The sequence below is a fragment of the Sinocyclocheilus grahami genome, unplaced genomic scaffold, assembly GCF_001515645.1.
Source record: "Sinocyclocheilus grahami isolate Dianchi unplaced genomic scaffold, SAMN03320097.WGS_v1.1 scaffold336.1, whole genome shotgun sequence".
Taxonomy (NCBI): Eukaryota; Metazoa; Chordata; class Actinopteri; order Cypriniformes; family Cyprinidae; genus Sinocyclocheilus; species Sinocyclocheilus grahami.
Genome location: NW_015505515.1, coordinates 373,596 through 390,666, shown reverse-complemented (window position 1 = coordinate 390,666; position 17,071 = coordinate 373,596). Strand labels below are relative to the sequence as shown.

The window sequence follows — 17,071 nt, the reverse complement described above, 5'->3', positions numbered from 1 at the left end:
CACATCCTTTTAATATAAGAAAACGTGGAAGTCTCTTCAAGTAATGTTAACTACAGAGTATATACTACTCCTAAATCAGTCAAGCATTCTAAAAATCCATAGGAAATTTCAGACAGTACCTATGGCTCGAAAACCTTCAAGGTTTCAAGACCACAAACTGAACAGCTCTGGGGAAGATATCCAAACTGTGCAGTGCTGGGTGACTCCAGTATTGAGAACTAGTGCTATGAAGACAGAATGAATATGAGTGGATTGCCTAGTCATCACCCAGAGAGTAGTATTTAACTTAAGGGTTATTTATGGTGTTTGATGGAAGTGTCTATGTGTGAGTGATTTAACACCTGATTATGGGCCTCTGGTTATAAATTTTCACTTTAAGCACCTCTTATTAAATTTCCCCTTTGCACGGAAGAGAACACAAGTGTACACTTCAAAGGTCTGAGTGTAGACTATCCTTACAAGACAATGAAATATAGAAACGAATGTTCTTCTTGTTATTAGCAAAACATGTATTTGGGTAGTTAAGAAATAGGATAGACCTTCTAAACTTTTTTTTAACCATCATCAAGATTTTAGTTTAAAAATTATGTATTGGCATAGGGGAAAGTTTGTTTAAAGTTACAGCGTATATTTACATGTACAATTAACTTACAGGGATAGTTCACACAAACATTTATACTCTAATTTTTCGTAACCAACATTCTTCAAAATATCTTTTTATGGTCCACAAATGAAAAAAAAAAAGCCAAACAGATTTGGAACATGAAAGTGAGTAGGCTAAATGTTGACAATTGGAATTTTTGATGAACTATTCCTTGAAGACATTTTAAAAGTGCAAATGTTCAATACAATTTAATATTCCAGTTTATAGGTTATACAAAACTGCATAGATTCTAATTATATAAGATAAAAGTCTTGTTCAAAATAGTTTTAAAAGTATAGCATGTCACCCTGCTTGAAAGTTCATGCCAACTACCCATGTAATTATTTAGGATGGTACCGAATAATAGAATGTACGATGGCCTGAAGATATCTATGTTATTTAAGAGGTATATCTGAAGTATTACGATTGCAGATTAATGCTGTGATTGAGTGTTTTTACCATACATAGATTCATTGAAGTAATATTTTCTTTAACATTTATAATTACAGGCTATTATATTCCTCAGGACCAGATGCAGACTCAATAACGGAAGTTAAGAGACGGAATTATTTTACAAATAGCATTCCGTTTACATTACTCCTAATGATATTTCAGTCTGGTTTTAAAGATCTGTTCCTGCCTAAAGAATATTCCCATAAGATATGGAAAGTAACCGCGGTCTGGATCTGGATCCGAATAAAGATGATCTGCCCCTGCGGGCCAACACCAACCATATGCTCGTCCGACACTATGTTCTTGACCTGACTGTTCACTTCCAAAGGAAGGTCATTGGTGGCAGCATTGTTCTGTTTCTGGAGCCCGGTGTGGTTTCCAGCAAACAAGGTGAACCAGGATCTATATCAAACACACCAGTGCAAAACATATCTCAGGTGTCATCTAAACATGACGTAAGTTCTCCCATCACACCTGAGCCAAATAAGGTGATACCCCCTGAGGAACCATCACGTTTGTGTGGAGGAAATGATGTCAGTAGTGTCTTGTGGGGCGATGAGAGTGAAGAATTCACCTTGGTGCTGGATTGCTGTGACCTGATGGTGTCAAAAGTGGAAGAGTTGGATGTAACTGCAGTACCTGATTTAAAGAAACTTGATGTAGACCAACAACATGCAAATACAGATCATCCGTCATCCAGTCTGGTACAAAGGCTGGTCTCTATGCCTTCCGTCTGCTGGAGACTGCAGCATGAGCTATACATCCAGTGCAGCCGTTCTCCTACTCTTCATAACGCCCAACCTCTACGGTTCCACACAGACCGGTGGAGTCTTCAGATCAGGAAGGAAGGGGTTTGTGCCCCTCATGATTTCCCACGTGCTGTCAGAATATGGTATGAAACTAAGCTCACAGGTGGTTCTGTGAGGTGGACAAAAGACCAGGATGGCAGGTAGGCTACCAAACTTGTGTAGATATTTACATGCACCCAGAACTATGGTTGGATTATATTCATACATTTCCTATAGAGTCACAAGCTCTTGGTCCAACTAAATGTAATTCAAATTAATTTGGACATAAATCTGTTATCTGTTAAGATAAAAAAAAGCCTTCTTGGCTTCTACACGTGTGTATGTACAGTACATACACACAAATAGTAACAAACGGTAGCCTAATTAAATCATGATTCAAATGGTTCATTAGTTTGGACGAGTCATTTGTTCATGAATCGGACTACATTTGCTTATAAAAAGAACCGTTTGTAAGAATCATTTGTTCGTGAGTCGGACTACATTTATCACGCTGTATGTTATGGCAGCAACCCGCGAAGACAACTTTATAGAAATTATTTTCTTGGCATTATATTAATTATCCCACGTGGGACGAAGAGGATTAATAATAATATCAATTATTTTGCCGTGGGACTGTAAATTCAAAAAAAGCGGTGCAGAAAACGCTGGCATAGAGTAATCGACATTCTATTATAATGATTCTAGATAAATATTATGGAGGACGAGAAATGACTTAAGTATAAATAAATAAATAAATACGTAAATGCAGAATTAAATAAATAAATAAATGTAGAAATACATAAATTAATAAATGAAGAAATAAATATATGAAGAAATAAATGTAGAGATACATAAGTAAATAAATAAATAATTAATTAAATGCTGAAATAAATCAATAAATAAATGCAGAAATACATAAATAAATAATTAAATGCTTAAATAAATAAATGCAGATATGCATAAATGAATGAATGCATAAATAAATAATTTTGTCAAAACTGTCATTTTTAATTGGGCTATTTTTGTACCATTTGTGTTATACTAATTTTTTTTCTACATTTATTTATGTATTTATACATTAACTTATGCATTTCTGCTTTTATTTATTTTTACATATATTTATGCATTCCTACATTTCTACATTTATTTATTACTACATATATTTATGCATTCCTACATTTCTACATTTATTTATTACTACATATATTTATGCATTCCTACATTTCTACATTTATTTATTACTACATATATTTATGCATTCCTACATTTCTACATTTATTTATTTCTGTGTCCGTATGTTAATAAGGTAGGCGGTCCTAACCGCTCTCAATGCAGGATTGGTCAATTAGGCAAACCAGTCAGATCAACCGTCAAGACGAGATAGTTAGCCTTCTAACTACAATAACTATGGCTTCGAATGGGAGAGCACTTGCTGAACTGTTGCGGGATGTAGCTGACACGCAAGACCTGTTTGATGCGCGTGATCGCGCTTTATGTTTCTCTATGGTCTAACGTTACACAGGCCCGTACAATCACTGTCAAAAATAATCGTACGTAATTCAAAGCATTTGTGTGTCATTTTAATTTACTCGTGCGTAATTTAAAAGTATTGCATGTGATTCTGCAATACTTAATACTTACAGTAACACAACCAACTGTAACGAAAGAAAAAAGCAGCAATATTTGCATATGATTTGACAGTTTATTTTAATAGCAAAAATCTAAAAGGTGTGCATTATAACTGAGACCTACATGAACATGTTACAGTTGGTTGTGTTACTGTAAGTAATTTTCCTCAAATGCTATTGAAGTTAGAAAAGTGTATACCAATGTCGTATGTAACGTTAGAGACGGTCCCTAGATGTGTGAATATCAAATGCCGGGGAATGACACCTCTGGCCGTTCCGTTGGGTCGGTTGTAAAGTCACAGATACTGTACAGACAATACGGCTCAGTTTTTCTATGTATCTTGCTCTGTTGAACGGCAAAAGTGACTTTACTAGGCTATACTGGATTTACACCATGCATCCATCTCCTGTCAGCGGGAAAGCCTGGCCCTAAGTTGTACTCTAACAAACACACAAAATCTTGTATCTGTAAACTGTCGTGGCTGTGGATTTTGGAATCCAACTCTGACAAAAAAAACAGAATCACATGCAATACTTTTAAATTACGCACGAGTAAATTAAAATGACACACAAATGCTTTGAATTACGTACGATTATTTTTGACAGTGATTGTACGGGCCTGTGTAACGTTAGACCATAGAGAAACATAAAGCGCGATCACGCGCATCAAACAGGTCTTGCGTGTCAGCTACATCCCGCAACAGTTCAGCAAGTGCTCTCCCATTCGAAGCCATAGTTAGAAGGCTAACTATCTCGTCTTGACGGTTGATCTGACTGGTTTGCCTAATTGACCAATCCTGCATTGAGAGCGGTTAGGACCGCCTACCTTATTAACATACGGACACAGAAATAAATAAATGTAGAAATGTAGGAATGCATAAATATATGTAAAAATAAATAAAAGCAGAAATGCATAAGTTAATGTATAAATACATAAATAAATGTAGAAAAAAAATTAGTATAACACAAATGGTACAAAAATAGCCCAATTAAAAATGACAGTTTTGACAAAATTATTTATTTATGCATTCATTCATTTATGCATATCTGCATTTATTTATTTAAGCATTTAATTATTTATTTATGTATTTCTGCATTTATTTATTGATTTATTTCAGCAATTAATTAATTATTTATTTACTTATGTATTTCTACATTTATTTATGTATTTCTATATTTATTTCTTTCTATATTTATTTCTTCATTTATTAATTTATGTATTTCTACATTTATTTATTTATTTAATTCTGCATTTACGTATTTATTCATTTATTTATTTATTTATACTTAAGTCATTTCTCGTCCTCCATAAAATATAGGCCTATCTGTGTAGGCTATAAAATATAATTGATACAACGATGTTGATTCAGAAACTTGTTTTAAAGAGTTAATCCAAAGAGGAAATCGTCAGCCTGATTCAAACAACTTTTTTTTAATGATTCATTAAAAATATTGGTTTGAACGAGTTTGTCATTACATACTGGCAGCGCGAAGAAAAAAGACTTAATAGTGTTTTCGTGTTATCATTTCACTGTCACTGCTGCGACCGTTTTATCTCATCACATTCAACTTGAAATGTAAGCTTGGGTAATATAGGCTATGACTTACTTTGACGTTGGACTGTATACAGGAATAGAGTAAAATATGGACAATTAAATGGCATTTTAATAATCCATATTTTTCAAATTAAAGAGTTCAAATGAATATCACGATGAAGAGTCCATTTTCACCCAGTTCGACCCACACACAACCATATCCAGGATATTCTGATGCCACATCTTTATCTTTTAGATGCTGTGTATATACCATGGGCTCGCCCATCAACAACAGAGCCCTCTTCCCGTGCCAGGAGCCACCTGTTGCCATGTCAACATGGCAGGCACGTGTGAGAGCTCCGTGTGATTACACCGTTCTAATGAGTGGTGAAAATCAAGCCTTTCCTAAGCCTGCGGACACAGGTACAGTTAAAACCCTTACTCAGCACTTCAGAGTCATGGAGGTGTAATTTAATGCGCTAATTTTATTATGGAAAATGCTGAAGTCTTTTCTTTACTCCGTTTAGGTTTTCTGCAGTGGGATTATTATGTTACAATGCCAATGCCAGCCTCTACCTTTACCATAGCAGTGGGGCAATGGCTAGAGGCTGGAGTAAAACATCCCAACTTTGAGGTGGAAAAAACAGACAAACCTTACGATAAAGAACCCAGGTATCTTGTTATGATAAATGTCAATATAGATAAGTATTGACTTTTAGGCTCATTTGTAGTTTTTGGAGAACATAGATATAGGCCCTATTATTAATTTTATTTTGCCATGTTTTACAGTTTATTTATATTTATTATTTAAGATTTTTTTTTTTACAGATTTGAAAATATCCCAATGAAATAGATAATTTTTGGAGAACATAGATATAGGCCCTATTATTAATTTTATTTTGGCAGGTTTTACAGTTTATTTATATTTATTATTTAAGATTTTTTTTTTTACAGATTTGAAAATATCCCAATGAAATAGATAAAAAAAATAATAATTCAATGCCAGAAGAACAAGAGGTATTACATAGTCCAGTTATTAGGCTACACTGTAAAAAAAATTACGTTAACTACCAGACAAAAAGTTGCATAGATTTCAGTGCTTTTTAAACATTCAATGTTTTAAATGCTTCTTTTGTTTGTTCCAAAGGGTTTGTGTATAATTTGAAGTTATTTATAAAATGTTAGAAATTTGGTTAGCGAAGAGTGCATTTCTATGGTACCGTATGTAAAATAAATAATTGCATATTGTTTTTTACCTTCCAAAATGTCTTTCTGCAAATGAACAAAAACATATAAAATACAGAAAACATGCACCCAGATTTTCTGTTAATAAATCCTTCCATATTAATCTTGAGTAAATACAATGATAAAACAAATGCAGAATTGTGCAAAATGAAAAGATAATTGTTTCCTTTTCAAGTCTATGAAATTCACAGATGTATGAAATGTTCCGCTTAAATCTTTCCAAAACATGCTTGATGATGATATGTAGTGATGATGCTAATAAAATATTATGCATTCTAAATTTAACCGACAGTCATCAATATTTGCATATTGCATTGCTATTGGTGTTCTTTCTCACATCTGTTTGCATACTAAACTGTGATTTGTCTTTGGTTTCTTGCATATATATGTAACTTTTTATTGCCATCTTTACAGGATATATTGACACTGATATTTCTTGTGTGCAGTTGACAGAAACCTAGACATGGCATCTTCAGTGCAATATTTATTTTACTGTATGCTGAATCAAAGCCTAAAAGTTGATTGTTTATAGGGTATCCTGCTTGAATATTTGCATCTTTCTCTGTATTGCAGTTTTTCTTTGGACAATAATGATCAGCAATATGTTTGCTCCCACATGGATTATCTCTGTCGCTTCATGGTCAGTGCTGCCAGGGCTCAGACTGTTATTCCTCACCGGGTATTTGCCCCACCCTGCCACCTGCAGAAGGCAAATGACATGGTTTTACCCCTACTGCCTCTCTGTCTGACTGCGGCCCACTCTGTTCTTGGTGTCCATCCATTCTCACGTCTAGATGTGCTCATTGTTCCTTCAGGGTTCTGCAGTCTGGGCATGGCCAGGTAAATGCCGCATTTCTCTTAAATATGATTTTAAAGTAAAAATATTTGTTTTATCTGTAGCATGCAGCATTCTTAAAGGAATATCATGTTTTTTTCCTGTGCAATAACAATATATAGGTACTGGAATGTTCTAAACATCAAAAAGGACAAAATGCAGAAGAAAATCATAACATAAAGGTGGTCCATAAAATTCATACACTTTATTCCAAGTTTTTGAAGCTTTTTGGCAAAGAATTGCATTCCTTTCATCATTATTTAAGATTATTGCAAACAAAGATCAGGACATTTTTCTCAGATTCTCCTTTTGTTTTTCATGGAAAGTCATACAGATGTGCAACAAAATGAGGATGAAATTATAATTTTTGGATGAATTGTTTGTTTAAAACATGTTTTCACCACATATTTTTCTGTTATTTGTCAGTGAAAACTAAACTTGCATCTATATTGGTTTTTGCCAGTTTTTGCACACTCCCTCTCAGTTGCATGTTGCTTAATACTGCATAAGAACATGTTTTCATTTCTCATCAACAGCAGTAAACTAAAACACTATTTAGTCTGCAAAGCAGAGGTTTCAGAAATCAAGTACTCTGAATATCAAGCCATCGCTTGGCAGCTGTTCCCACTAATTCCCTTTTGGCCTTTGGGCATTGCCCTCCAGGATGCCCCAGTTTTTATGAATTGACCGATTTAAATGCTCTTTTTGGCCAACCATGCTGTTTGTTTAGTAGTGTGGGCGGTTTGGGGTGTTGAGAACCTATTGGATCTGTTTAAATGGCAGCAGTGAAGCTCATTTTCCTTACACTGTTCAGGAAGGTCACTACTCAGGAAATGCTCAATGAAGTGTGTGTGTGCTCTGTGTTTTGTTTGTGTTTACAGTATACCAAGCTTTGTGTTTTCTTCAAATCAGTGCTTGACTAGAATTTGATATGGAATTTCAGGCATTGTGCAAGTTCCAGTGAAGCAACCGCTTTGGATATAAGTAAAAAGTAGTAAAAGAAAAGTAATTTGGCTAACTTACTCAGGGTGACCACAGGTCTTCCCGTATTTCCCACCATCTCCCTGTCCAGGAATAAGTATTCCACAGGATATGAGGTCATTACCCGGTGCCCCAGGCTGGTTCCAGCCATTCACTTAGAGAAAATGTCACATTCTAATTAGCACTGGGCATGCATCTTAACAGTGGTCACTCCTCTGTTTTTCTTTTCCTGAATTAGGTACTCCCTTTCTGCTTGAGCTAATGTGAAGCACAGGACTGCAGGATTTTTTTTCGGTCTGGAGACTATTTAGTTGCCTCACCGTTTATTACAGCTTGGTTTTATTAGCCGCCCTGCGATAACTGCCAGTGGATGACAGAAATATGTCTGTGTGCAAGAGAAACAGATACTTATCTTCCCTCTCCTTTGCCCTGTATGGGTCACAGCAGGAGACAGACAGTTGCCCCTTCTCTATAGAATGGTACAGTCCTCCAGGCCTTTCTTGAAGCCCAAATCAGAGCAAAAAAAGAGTAATCAACAAAGTACATTTTGGCCAGGAGAGGGGCACTTTGAGATGCTGATCCCCCAGGAGTTGGAGAGGATGTGTGGATTATTCCCAGCAACAAAAGCCTTTCGCTCCTGGAACCACTTCAGAGACAGGAGCTGTTTAATCTGAAAATTGGGAAGTATGTGGGCCCAAATCCTTGGGGCCGAGCCAATATCTGCTTTTATATCATGCTTGTTCATTTGCAGCTGGGGCTTTGGACGTAGCAGCGGTGCTGCTAGTGGTTCTCTGGACGGAAGGAAGTAAAGATTAAGAAGTCAAGAAAGGCCAGGCCTGATAGTGTGTGCTGTGCTTCCTCCCAAATACCTGAATGACTGCTGTTCCAGTGCAAAAAAACAGCAATTCCACTGGGACGTTATTCTTGGCTCGATTCCTCCGAATCTGATTTGTGAAATCCTTGAATCTGATGACAGGCTTTTTGAAGCTTGAGGAAATATTTCTGCGAGGAACATCATCACACTTCCATCCTGTGTAGCTGACCGATCACGTAGGGTTGATTCTAGGCCTTGTCGGCTACGAGACGATGACGTAAACACAAGATGCTCGTATCTTCAGATCTTCAGAGGAAGGGCACAGCACTTTCCTCAACTTTGAAGGCGGTCACTTTCTGTCCCTTAACACCTCTTTTACGCCACAGCAGGACATAGTTGGAATACTTCATGTGCCAGATGTGCAAATATGGGCATCGGCTGCATTTTGGCTAAACTGAGGGCTTCTAGATCTCAGAGAAAACCCATTTCATTGTGTTTTCCCACACTTTGTCAATGATGTAAGGTGTTCAGTGACAGTAGGTGGGTAATAGTTTTATCTACTTTTGATCTAGGATCTAAAACTGTATTGTTACAGCTGCCAAAGTATGTATTAAGTCATCGCTGAATTGTTGCTGTATGGTAAGGCAAGCACACCACGAGAGATTCAAATGTGTCCACATGAATAACTTGTATAGAGAGATAGGTTAAAGGAATTCCTGCTCAGTATTATTCATCCAGACATTCTTATGAGTAATTTCCAACCCACCTGAGGTGCATTTTGTGTACTTTTACACTGTATAAATAGCTCATCTCGGTCAATTACTTAGCAACTACTCTGCTGCTGAAACTAGCAGTTGACCTTATATAGCCTGTTAGCTCTGACAAAACTATGAAGGGGTCTGGACCAGCACCCAAAGAGCCGGAATGATTTGAAGAGCGAGTTAGAAGAAATATGCAGAACATGCCTTAAAAATGTTAAAACTTTAAGTTGGATTCCAGAATCATTGCAACTTTACTTTAGCTCATTCGACAGGACATGTGGCTGTTATAAAGTTGATTACCACAAAAATTAAACGGTTTGTTCACCTAAAAATGAAAGTTCTTTCATTAATTACTCACCCTTATGTCGTTCCAAACCCGTAAAACCTTCTTTCATCTTCGAAACACAAATTGCAATATGTTTGATCAAATCCGAGAGCTTTTTTTTACCCTCCATAGACACTTCCGCATGCACCGTGGTACTCTAGTGAATGCGCGTCGAAAACTGATGGGGAAGAGAAGAAATTGTTGAATGAAGTGTTTTTTTGTTTTGTTTTCTTTGCGCACCAAAAGTATTCTCATAGCTTCATAATATTACGGTTGAACCACTGATGTCACATGGACTATTTTAACAATGTCCTTACCACCTTTCTGGGCCTTGAACGTGGTAGTTGCGTTGCTGTCTATGCAGAGTCTAACAAAGAGTGAAAAATGTAAGGGGGTCTGAATACTTTCCGTACCCACTGTATATATCAAAAATATCTTAATTTGTGTTCTGACGATGAACGAAGGTCTTATGGGTTTAGAACGACATGAGGGTAAGTAATTAATGACAGCATTTTAATTTTTGGGTGAACTGTCCCTTTAAATTCAAGCAAGGTTAAAATCTATAGCTACAATAATCTATAGTACTGAAATAATTTGTTTTGGCAATCAACATCATGCCACAAATGCTGTTCTTTCTTTCAGCTTAACTTTTATTAACTTTTAAACAGTGGTGTATAAAGTACCTGAAAGCCATACTCAAGTAAAAGTACAGATAACTTACCAGAAAATTACTTTGGTAGAAGTTGAAGTCACCGTTTAGAATATTACTTGAGTAAAAGTCTTAAAGTATGTGATATTTATGGTACTAAAGTATGAAAAGTATTTTTTAAATATTAAACGTACTTAAGTATTAAAAGTAAAAGTACAAGTAAATGGAAAAGGAGCAAGTAAATATATATATTTTTTAAATGTTCATAGCATACACAGCTTGAGTAGCAAGATTGTGTTAAATTTTTACTCTTTTTTTCCATTTTGTATCTTTGGGTAAGAATAAGAAGCACTTCATCCAGTACTTATAATGTCTTTCATTCCAACATAACAAAACATTTCTGGAATCTGCATCTGCAATGGCATTTACAGTTTAATGTATCTCAGATGGGACATGGATGAATTTAACCTGCAGTTACAGATGCATAAATAATGTTTTGTTTTTAACATAAAACGTTGAATACTGAGATTTGAAATGATTTAAAACCTGAAAAAAATGGTCGAAATTTGACTTTAAAACCGCCAGTAGGTGACAGCAAGTGACTGTTAATGAGTGAGTCATTGAGATTCAACCGATTCATTCAAACGGCTGATTCATTCAGGAACAAAGCATTTGACTGTTAATTAGTGAATCACTGAATCCTTTATTCAACCGATTCGTTCAAAAAGCGGATTCATTCAGTAAGTAAACACAGTCCATTGCTCAGAGACGCAAAACAGCGCTGTGATCTTTGTTCGCAACTATTTTCGTTGGCAAAATTGAGCAAAAACAGGCATACAAATGTAAGTCACTTAATGCTAACTTTATTAAACTTGTATAAAATGATTATTACATTTGTTATCATGCTGATATCTGGAGAAAAAAACTGCACTCTTTGTGTGATATATATTAAGTTAACTATATTAAATTATTTAAGTATAAAAAAGCATACAGAAGCATTTTTTCCATCTACAATTTAGAATACCTTGAATTTAGAATTTTAATATAGACCAATCACGTGCGTGCACGCTCTGTGTGTGATTTTGTGATATAATCGATAAAGTCAGATCGCACATCATTACAACAACACTTACCATAATATCGCAGTATATCGCACAGCACACACCAGTTTCACACAGATTGGAAAATGAAATCATCCGCGGTTGTGCGCGCACTTGTTTGCACATGAGCAAATGTGTTTTTAGGAGTCACTTGCAGACGCCAGACAACTGATTCTTCTAACCTGCTTTCTTGCAGTCCGTGTTCTTCTGACTTTATTTTGTAGTAAGTAACGAATATGCTTCGGGGAAATGCATCGGAGTAAAAGTATAAATTTTAATTAGGAAATGTAGTGGAGTGTCTGACACAACTGTCTCTCTACTGTACAGTATATGAGTGAATTATCTGCTCCATCTGGATTTGAGCAGTTTTGGGGGCAGAATTTTTTTTCAGGTAGACTTTTATTTGTTCGAGCTGAAGGAATGAGCAGGTGGTACATTTTGCCCAGAGAGCTTCAGCTTGGTGGAGACCATACTCTTCATCACCTGAACAGGTAGTCAGCAATTGAACAGAAGGAATAAAGAAGAAGTCTGAGTCTGTTTCCCTGAGGTGCTATGTTAGCTGTTCAAGAGCTGCTGAAGGTAGGGATATTCAAGGTTAATCAGAGGTTACTGCACTCACACGCTTTCCAGTACATTTATACGCAGAGTAGGACAAATTTGCTTTAAAGTGATTTTGCTATTCAGTGCTGTTATGATTATGTAAACTCTTCAAAGATGAACAAAATACAAATTTTCCCTCTCAGAAATATGTACCACCCACATACGGCAAATTTGGGATTCGAAATGTTTAAGGGCGAATTAATCATCCTTCTTACGTTCTGACTCACTAGAGTATGTTAGATTACAGCAGCATGACAAATTATTGGATTTTGCAGTTCTGAATAACACAGGCATTATGTGGACCGAGGGTAATGAAAAAGCAAAAACATTATTTAAATGTAGTCTCACATTTTAATATCAGTAAGTTTGCGGCTGCATGAAATGCTCTCATTATAATCAGGCTGCTTCTGCCTTTGGTTGTTGAAATTGGTTTGTGCCTATTCAAATATTATGTGGTTTTCCTCCGCGAGGGAAGGACTGATTAGATGTTCTGATTGGGCCACAAATGAATGTCTCAAACAATGAAGTAGTGCCACTTTTCAACATTACTTCTGTTTGTAATTGGAGACTCTGGCTTAGGTTTTTAGGGTATTTTCGAGGTGTTTTAGTTTTGTTGTGGTGTGTGTTTACAGGTAATATCTGGATTGCATGAACTCCAAGCTAATTTCTTTGCTGACGTGCGCTTCCTGCAGTCTTAAAATGACCATATGGGGAAAGGAAAGTGGAGTCCCTTGGGTGCGGAGCATAATGTGGACGACGGATATGAAGCTTTTGGAATGTGCTGGACTAGCCAGGGAGCTCGGGAGGCTGAGATAACACCACTTAAATAGCCCTTTCTCTCGCTCTTTCTTCTCTCTCCCTCTCTCTCTCTCGCTTCACTTTCTTGTTTCACTCCTCTCTGATTGCTGAGTAACCTAAGAAGTGTGTGACAGAGAGCGTCTTTCAGACCAGGGGGACTTTGGCACGAAAGACAGCTGTTAATCAAATTGTCAAGGATGAGATGTTTTTCTCCGCCGAGAGTCCACAGAGAGGGTTTTCTGTCCCTCCTTTAGCTGTGTGTGCACAAAAGCCACCATGAGTGAAGGAATTCAGAGCATGCCTGCACCTGGAGAACAGGGAAGCATGTTTAAAAGGCAGACATAGTTCTACGGTTTTGTCTTTATTAGGCTGTTTTGACTTCATTAGGCGCTTTTTCAGTTTCCTGATCTCCCGTCTGGATCTATGTGTGCTGCAAATTCCTTCATTTTTCTTTAAACGTAAATAAGCAGCATCCGATTTAGCAAGCAGGTTGTTATTAGTACTTCATTTCTGCGTTGTTATCAGGGGCCCTTGCTTCCTTGCTTTATCGGTCTCAAACTTAACCCCTTTCTGGAAGTCCAGCCTGAGTCATACTCCTATTTACCCGCCACTTCTTCATTTGACAGGATGAAGAAAAAACTGTCGTCTTCTCTGTCACTGTCTTCAAACTGTTCCAAAAACTGTCTTCCTTGGTGTGGTTTCAGACCAGACTCATATTCTCCACTGTAAATGCTGGGCCATATAGGAAAACAAATGGATATTGCTGTGTGAGACAGAACATGTGTCTAAATTAATCAAATCTGTATGGCACAGAGAGAGTTTATTTGGCCCTGGGTCTGATTTAAGGCAGTAGGAGTGGCAGTAGGTGCTGGTAAACTAGAGCAAAGTGTGAGGTGGGGAGCCATTACCCAGCATCCCTGGAGGAGCATCTACCATACAAAAATCCAGAATGGATGAGCCCATTCAAAGACTGGGCAGATGTCCCTGCTATGTGTATACTGAATCACTCGATGACACCGTAATAGTGCCTGCCATTGCATTTAATCTGATTCTCCAAGCCAAGAAACCCGCCTTTCTTCCCTCAGACCTCCGACCAGACACAAATATAACAAATCTAAGCACAGAGAATCTTTAGAAGTCTGTAGCAGTCTAGGACAGGGTGTTATTGCTAGATTTGAGCTAATCGTCCTTCCCGTGGAGTCAGGATAAAACCCAGAGAGAGATGCACAAAAGCATTCAGAAGCAAGAAATGTTGACATTGTGGATAACCAGCTAAAGTTATATAGACTTGATTGTATGTAGGCTGTTGGCACTCCACATATTTGAGCACACACTCAAAATATTATTTCATTATTTAATGTAACAATGAAATATTACATTAAATAATACAGATATGCTCTATGTAGGGATGTAACGATTCACTCAACTCCCAATGCAATATGATTCATGATATTGATTTCACGATACTGATTTCACGATATGATTTTCTCATGATTTTTTTAGCAAAATTAGATTTAAGAGAAACTATAAATGAAAAGGTGTCCTTTTATTTCTCAGACAAAATGCTGCATATTTCTTTGTGAAATTGAAATATGGCAAATTACAAAATTAAATAGAAATTTTAAAACAAATCCCAAATCAAAAAGTAATCTCTCTGAAATCCCAAACTAAGGCTTGGTCTGTGCTCTATTTAAAATTAGAAGCAACCACTGCATTTAAATCACAATTTAAACAGTTTTTTTTATTTAAATAAGATTGTATAAATTTGAAGCAAAAACAGAATGGTCTGACTTTAGTTTTGTTAAATTATGCTACATAAAATATCTGAAAAAAAAAAACAATAACAGCAGCCAGGCTGAATGAAAATGCAAAATTCACTCTCTGACAGCAGGTGGCGCTTATGGAACAACGGCAGTACAGCGTTTCCTTGGTTGCCGCTGTAAACAAAGAAGTGCTGTGCTTATAAATATTATGCATTATACAGAGGCAAGATTAAAAGAAAATACCATATAAACATTTATGAAGACAGTCCATTCTCTGTAGAGATACATTCATATCGAGATTCATTTAACCGACTTACATCGTTACATATTATACATATAATTTTTTATCGATTTTCAACAGTGCATTGTTACATCCCTAACTCTATAGTACTGTACAGTATGTACTTTATTTACCAATGTTTTTTTTGACCGTCATTATTTACTTTAGTCATTTTTTTATTTATTTTATTCCTGAAAATAAAGTTTTGAAATTGCACTTTGTGCTTCTTATTATAGCTGAGTGCCACAGATGCTAAAATGGAACTGTACAATAGAGCATGGTCGGTAAAGCTAAAGAGACTGAAAAATACTTCAGCCTGATGACATAAGCTGAAAAGCAAAGTTGTTTCAGTCTTGAAATAAGCTAATCTATTTTTATCAATGCTTACAAAAACAAACATTTGTATTAAGAAAGCAAACAGGGCCAAGTTTGATTTCATGTTGTCTTTTCTGTATCCTGCATTCCACACGTGCCAGAAAACTGCATTCTCGACCAGTGACTTCATTCATAATATAGCTTTGAACACTGGAAGGAAGCTCAGATAATGGGGCCTCACACACTGTAAGCTTTGCATAAACATCTGCTGCTGCTTCTCAGTCCGGATGGTCTTTCTGGTGCTGATGAGCGCCTCCAGTTCTGTTTACGCACACTCCTCAGCAAGCCTCTGAAACGTTAATGTGGAGCAATCAAGTTAAAATGGTGCCATGAGGCACTCCGCGATAAACATCGTCAGCGATGCGAGCGAGGGTCTATTTTCCAGATTTCCCACTTGTATGGTTGGTAGAACGTCTACATATGGATTGCATTGTTGTGGTGATCTGTAGCAGGCTGTGCTTGCTTCACGGAGCGTATGCTACAAATCCTGATAGTCTCGCCACAGCAGCGGCCTCTTGTGTGGGTATTTATTCTCAGGATTTCATGTTTGACACATGTGATCTGCCCTAAAAAGGAGTGGCATGCAAAAGGAGCCCCACAGGGCCTACAGAGAGAATCACACCTCATTTTGCAGCCCCACTAGCTAATCTACAGTCTAGACAGGAATACCACCCATTAAAGCCTGAAAGCCAGGAAGAAAAGGGACTGTGGTAGATCAGTTTTGTTCTGTGAGGTTCTTCCAGGTTTTTCCGTCTATAATAAGCTCATGCAATCAGACTGAGGAGAGTGGGAAATTAAATAAGAGACAAATAGAACGAATGAGCTCAGCCAGCACATTAGTAGAGCCACTTTGAGGAGACGGGAGGTGATGATAAATATGGCTCTGAATGTCTGAAACAGCACTAGCTCATAGACTTCTCATTGGGGGTTGGTCGTTGCCTATTGGTTAATGATCTGGGTTCAGGGGTATAACTACCCATTTGTTGGAGGTTGGTGCCCTTTAGTGTTTTGTTTATTTCACTGTATGATGTAGTTTAGAAGAGTTCTTACCTTTTTGGCTTTTTAAAGTCTAATATGCATTGATGACAGTTTCATGTCAGTAAGTATATGTTTACATGCACAGTTGTAATTGAGTTGCAGTGGGTTTGCTGTCTTAATGAATAGTTCACCCAAAAATGAAAATGTTGTCATCATTTACTCCCCCTCATGTAGTTCCAAACCTGTAGGCCTACAAGTTTTTTTTTTCTTATACTGAACACAAAAGAAGATATTTTGAAGAACCAAACAGTTGCTGGTCTCCTTTGACTTTCTTAGTAGGGAAAGAAATACTATGGAAGTCAATGGTGACCATCAACTGTTCGACTACTGGCATTCTTCAAAATATTTTCTTTTATGTTCAACATAAGAAAGAAACTCATACAGGTTTGGAACGACATGAGGGTGAGTAAATGATGACATAAATTTCATTTTTGGGTGAACTAAATATAATTATATAAAT

General features: G+C 36.7%; 1 protein-coding gene across 1 annotated transcript in view; it reads left to right on the top strand.

Annotated features, from left to right (window-relative positions):
* aopep (aminopeptidase O (putative)) overlaps positions 1-17,071 on the top strand; it is a 105,046-nt gene that overhangs the window by 823 nt on the left and 87,152 nt on the right. Inside the window, 4 exon segments of the mRNA XM_016295443.1 lie at positions 1,153-2,045; positions 5,304-5,470; positions 5,575-5,719; positions 6,866-7,132. Of these exon segments, the coding sequence (XP_016150929.1) occupies positions 1,306-2,045; positions 5,304-5,470; positions 5,575-5,719; positions 6,866-7,132 (1,319 nt within the window). The 5' untranslated portion in view covers positions 1,153-1,305.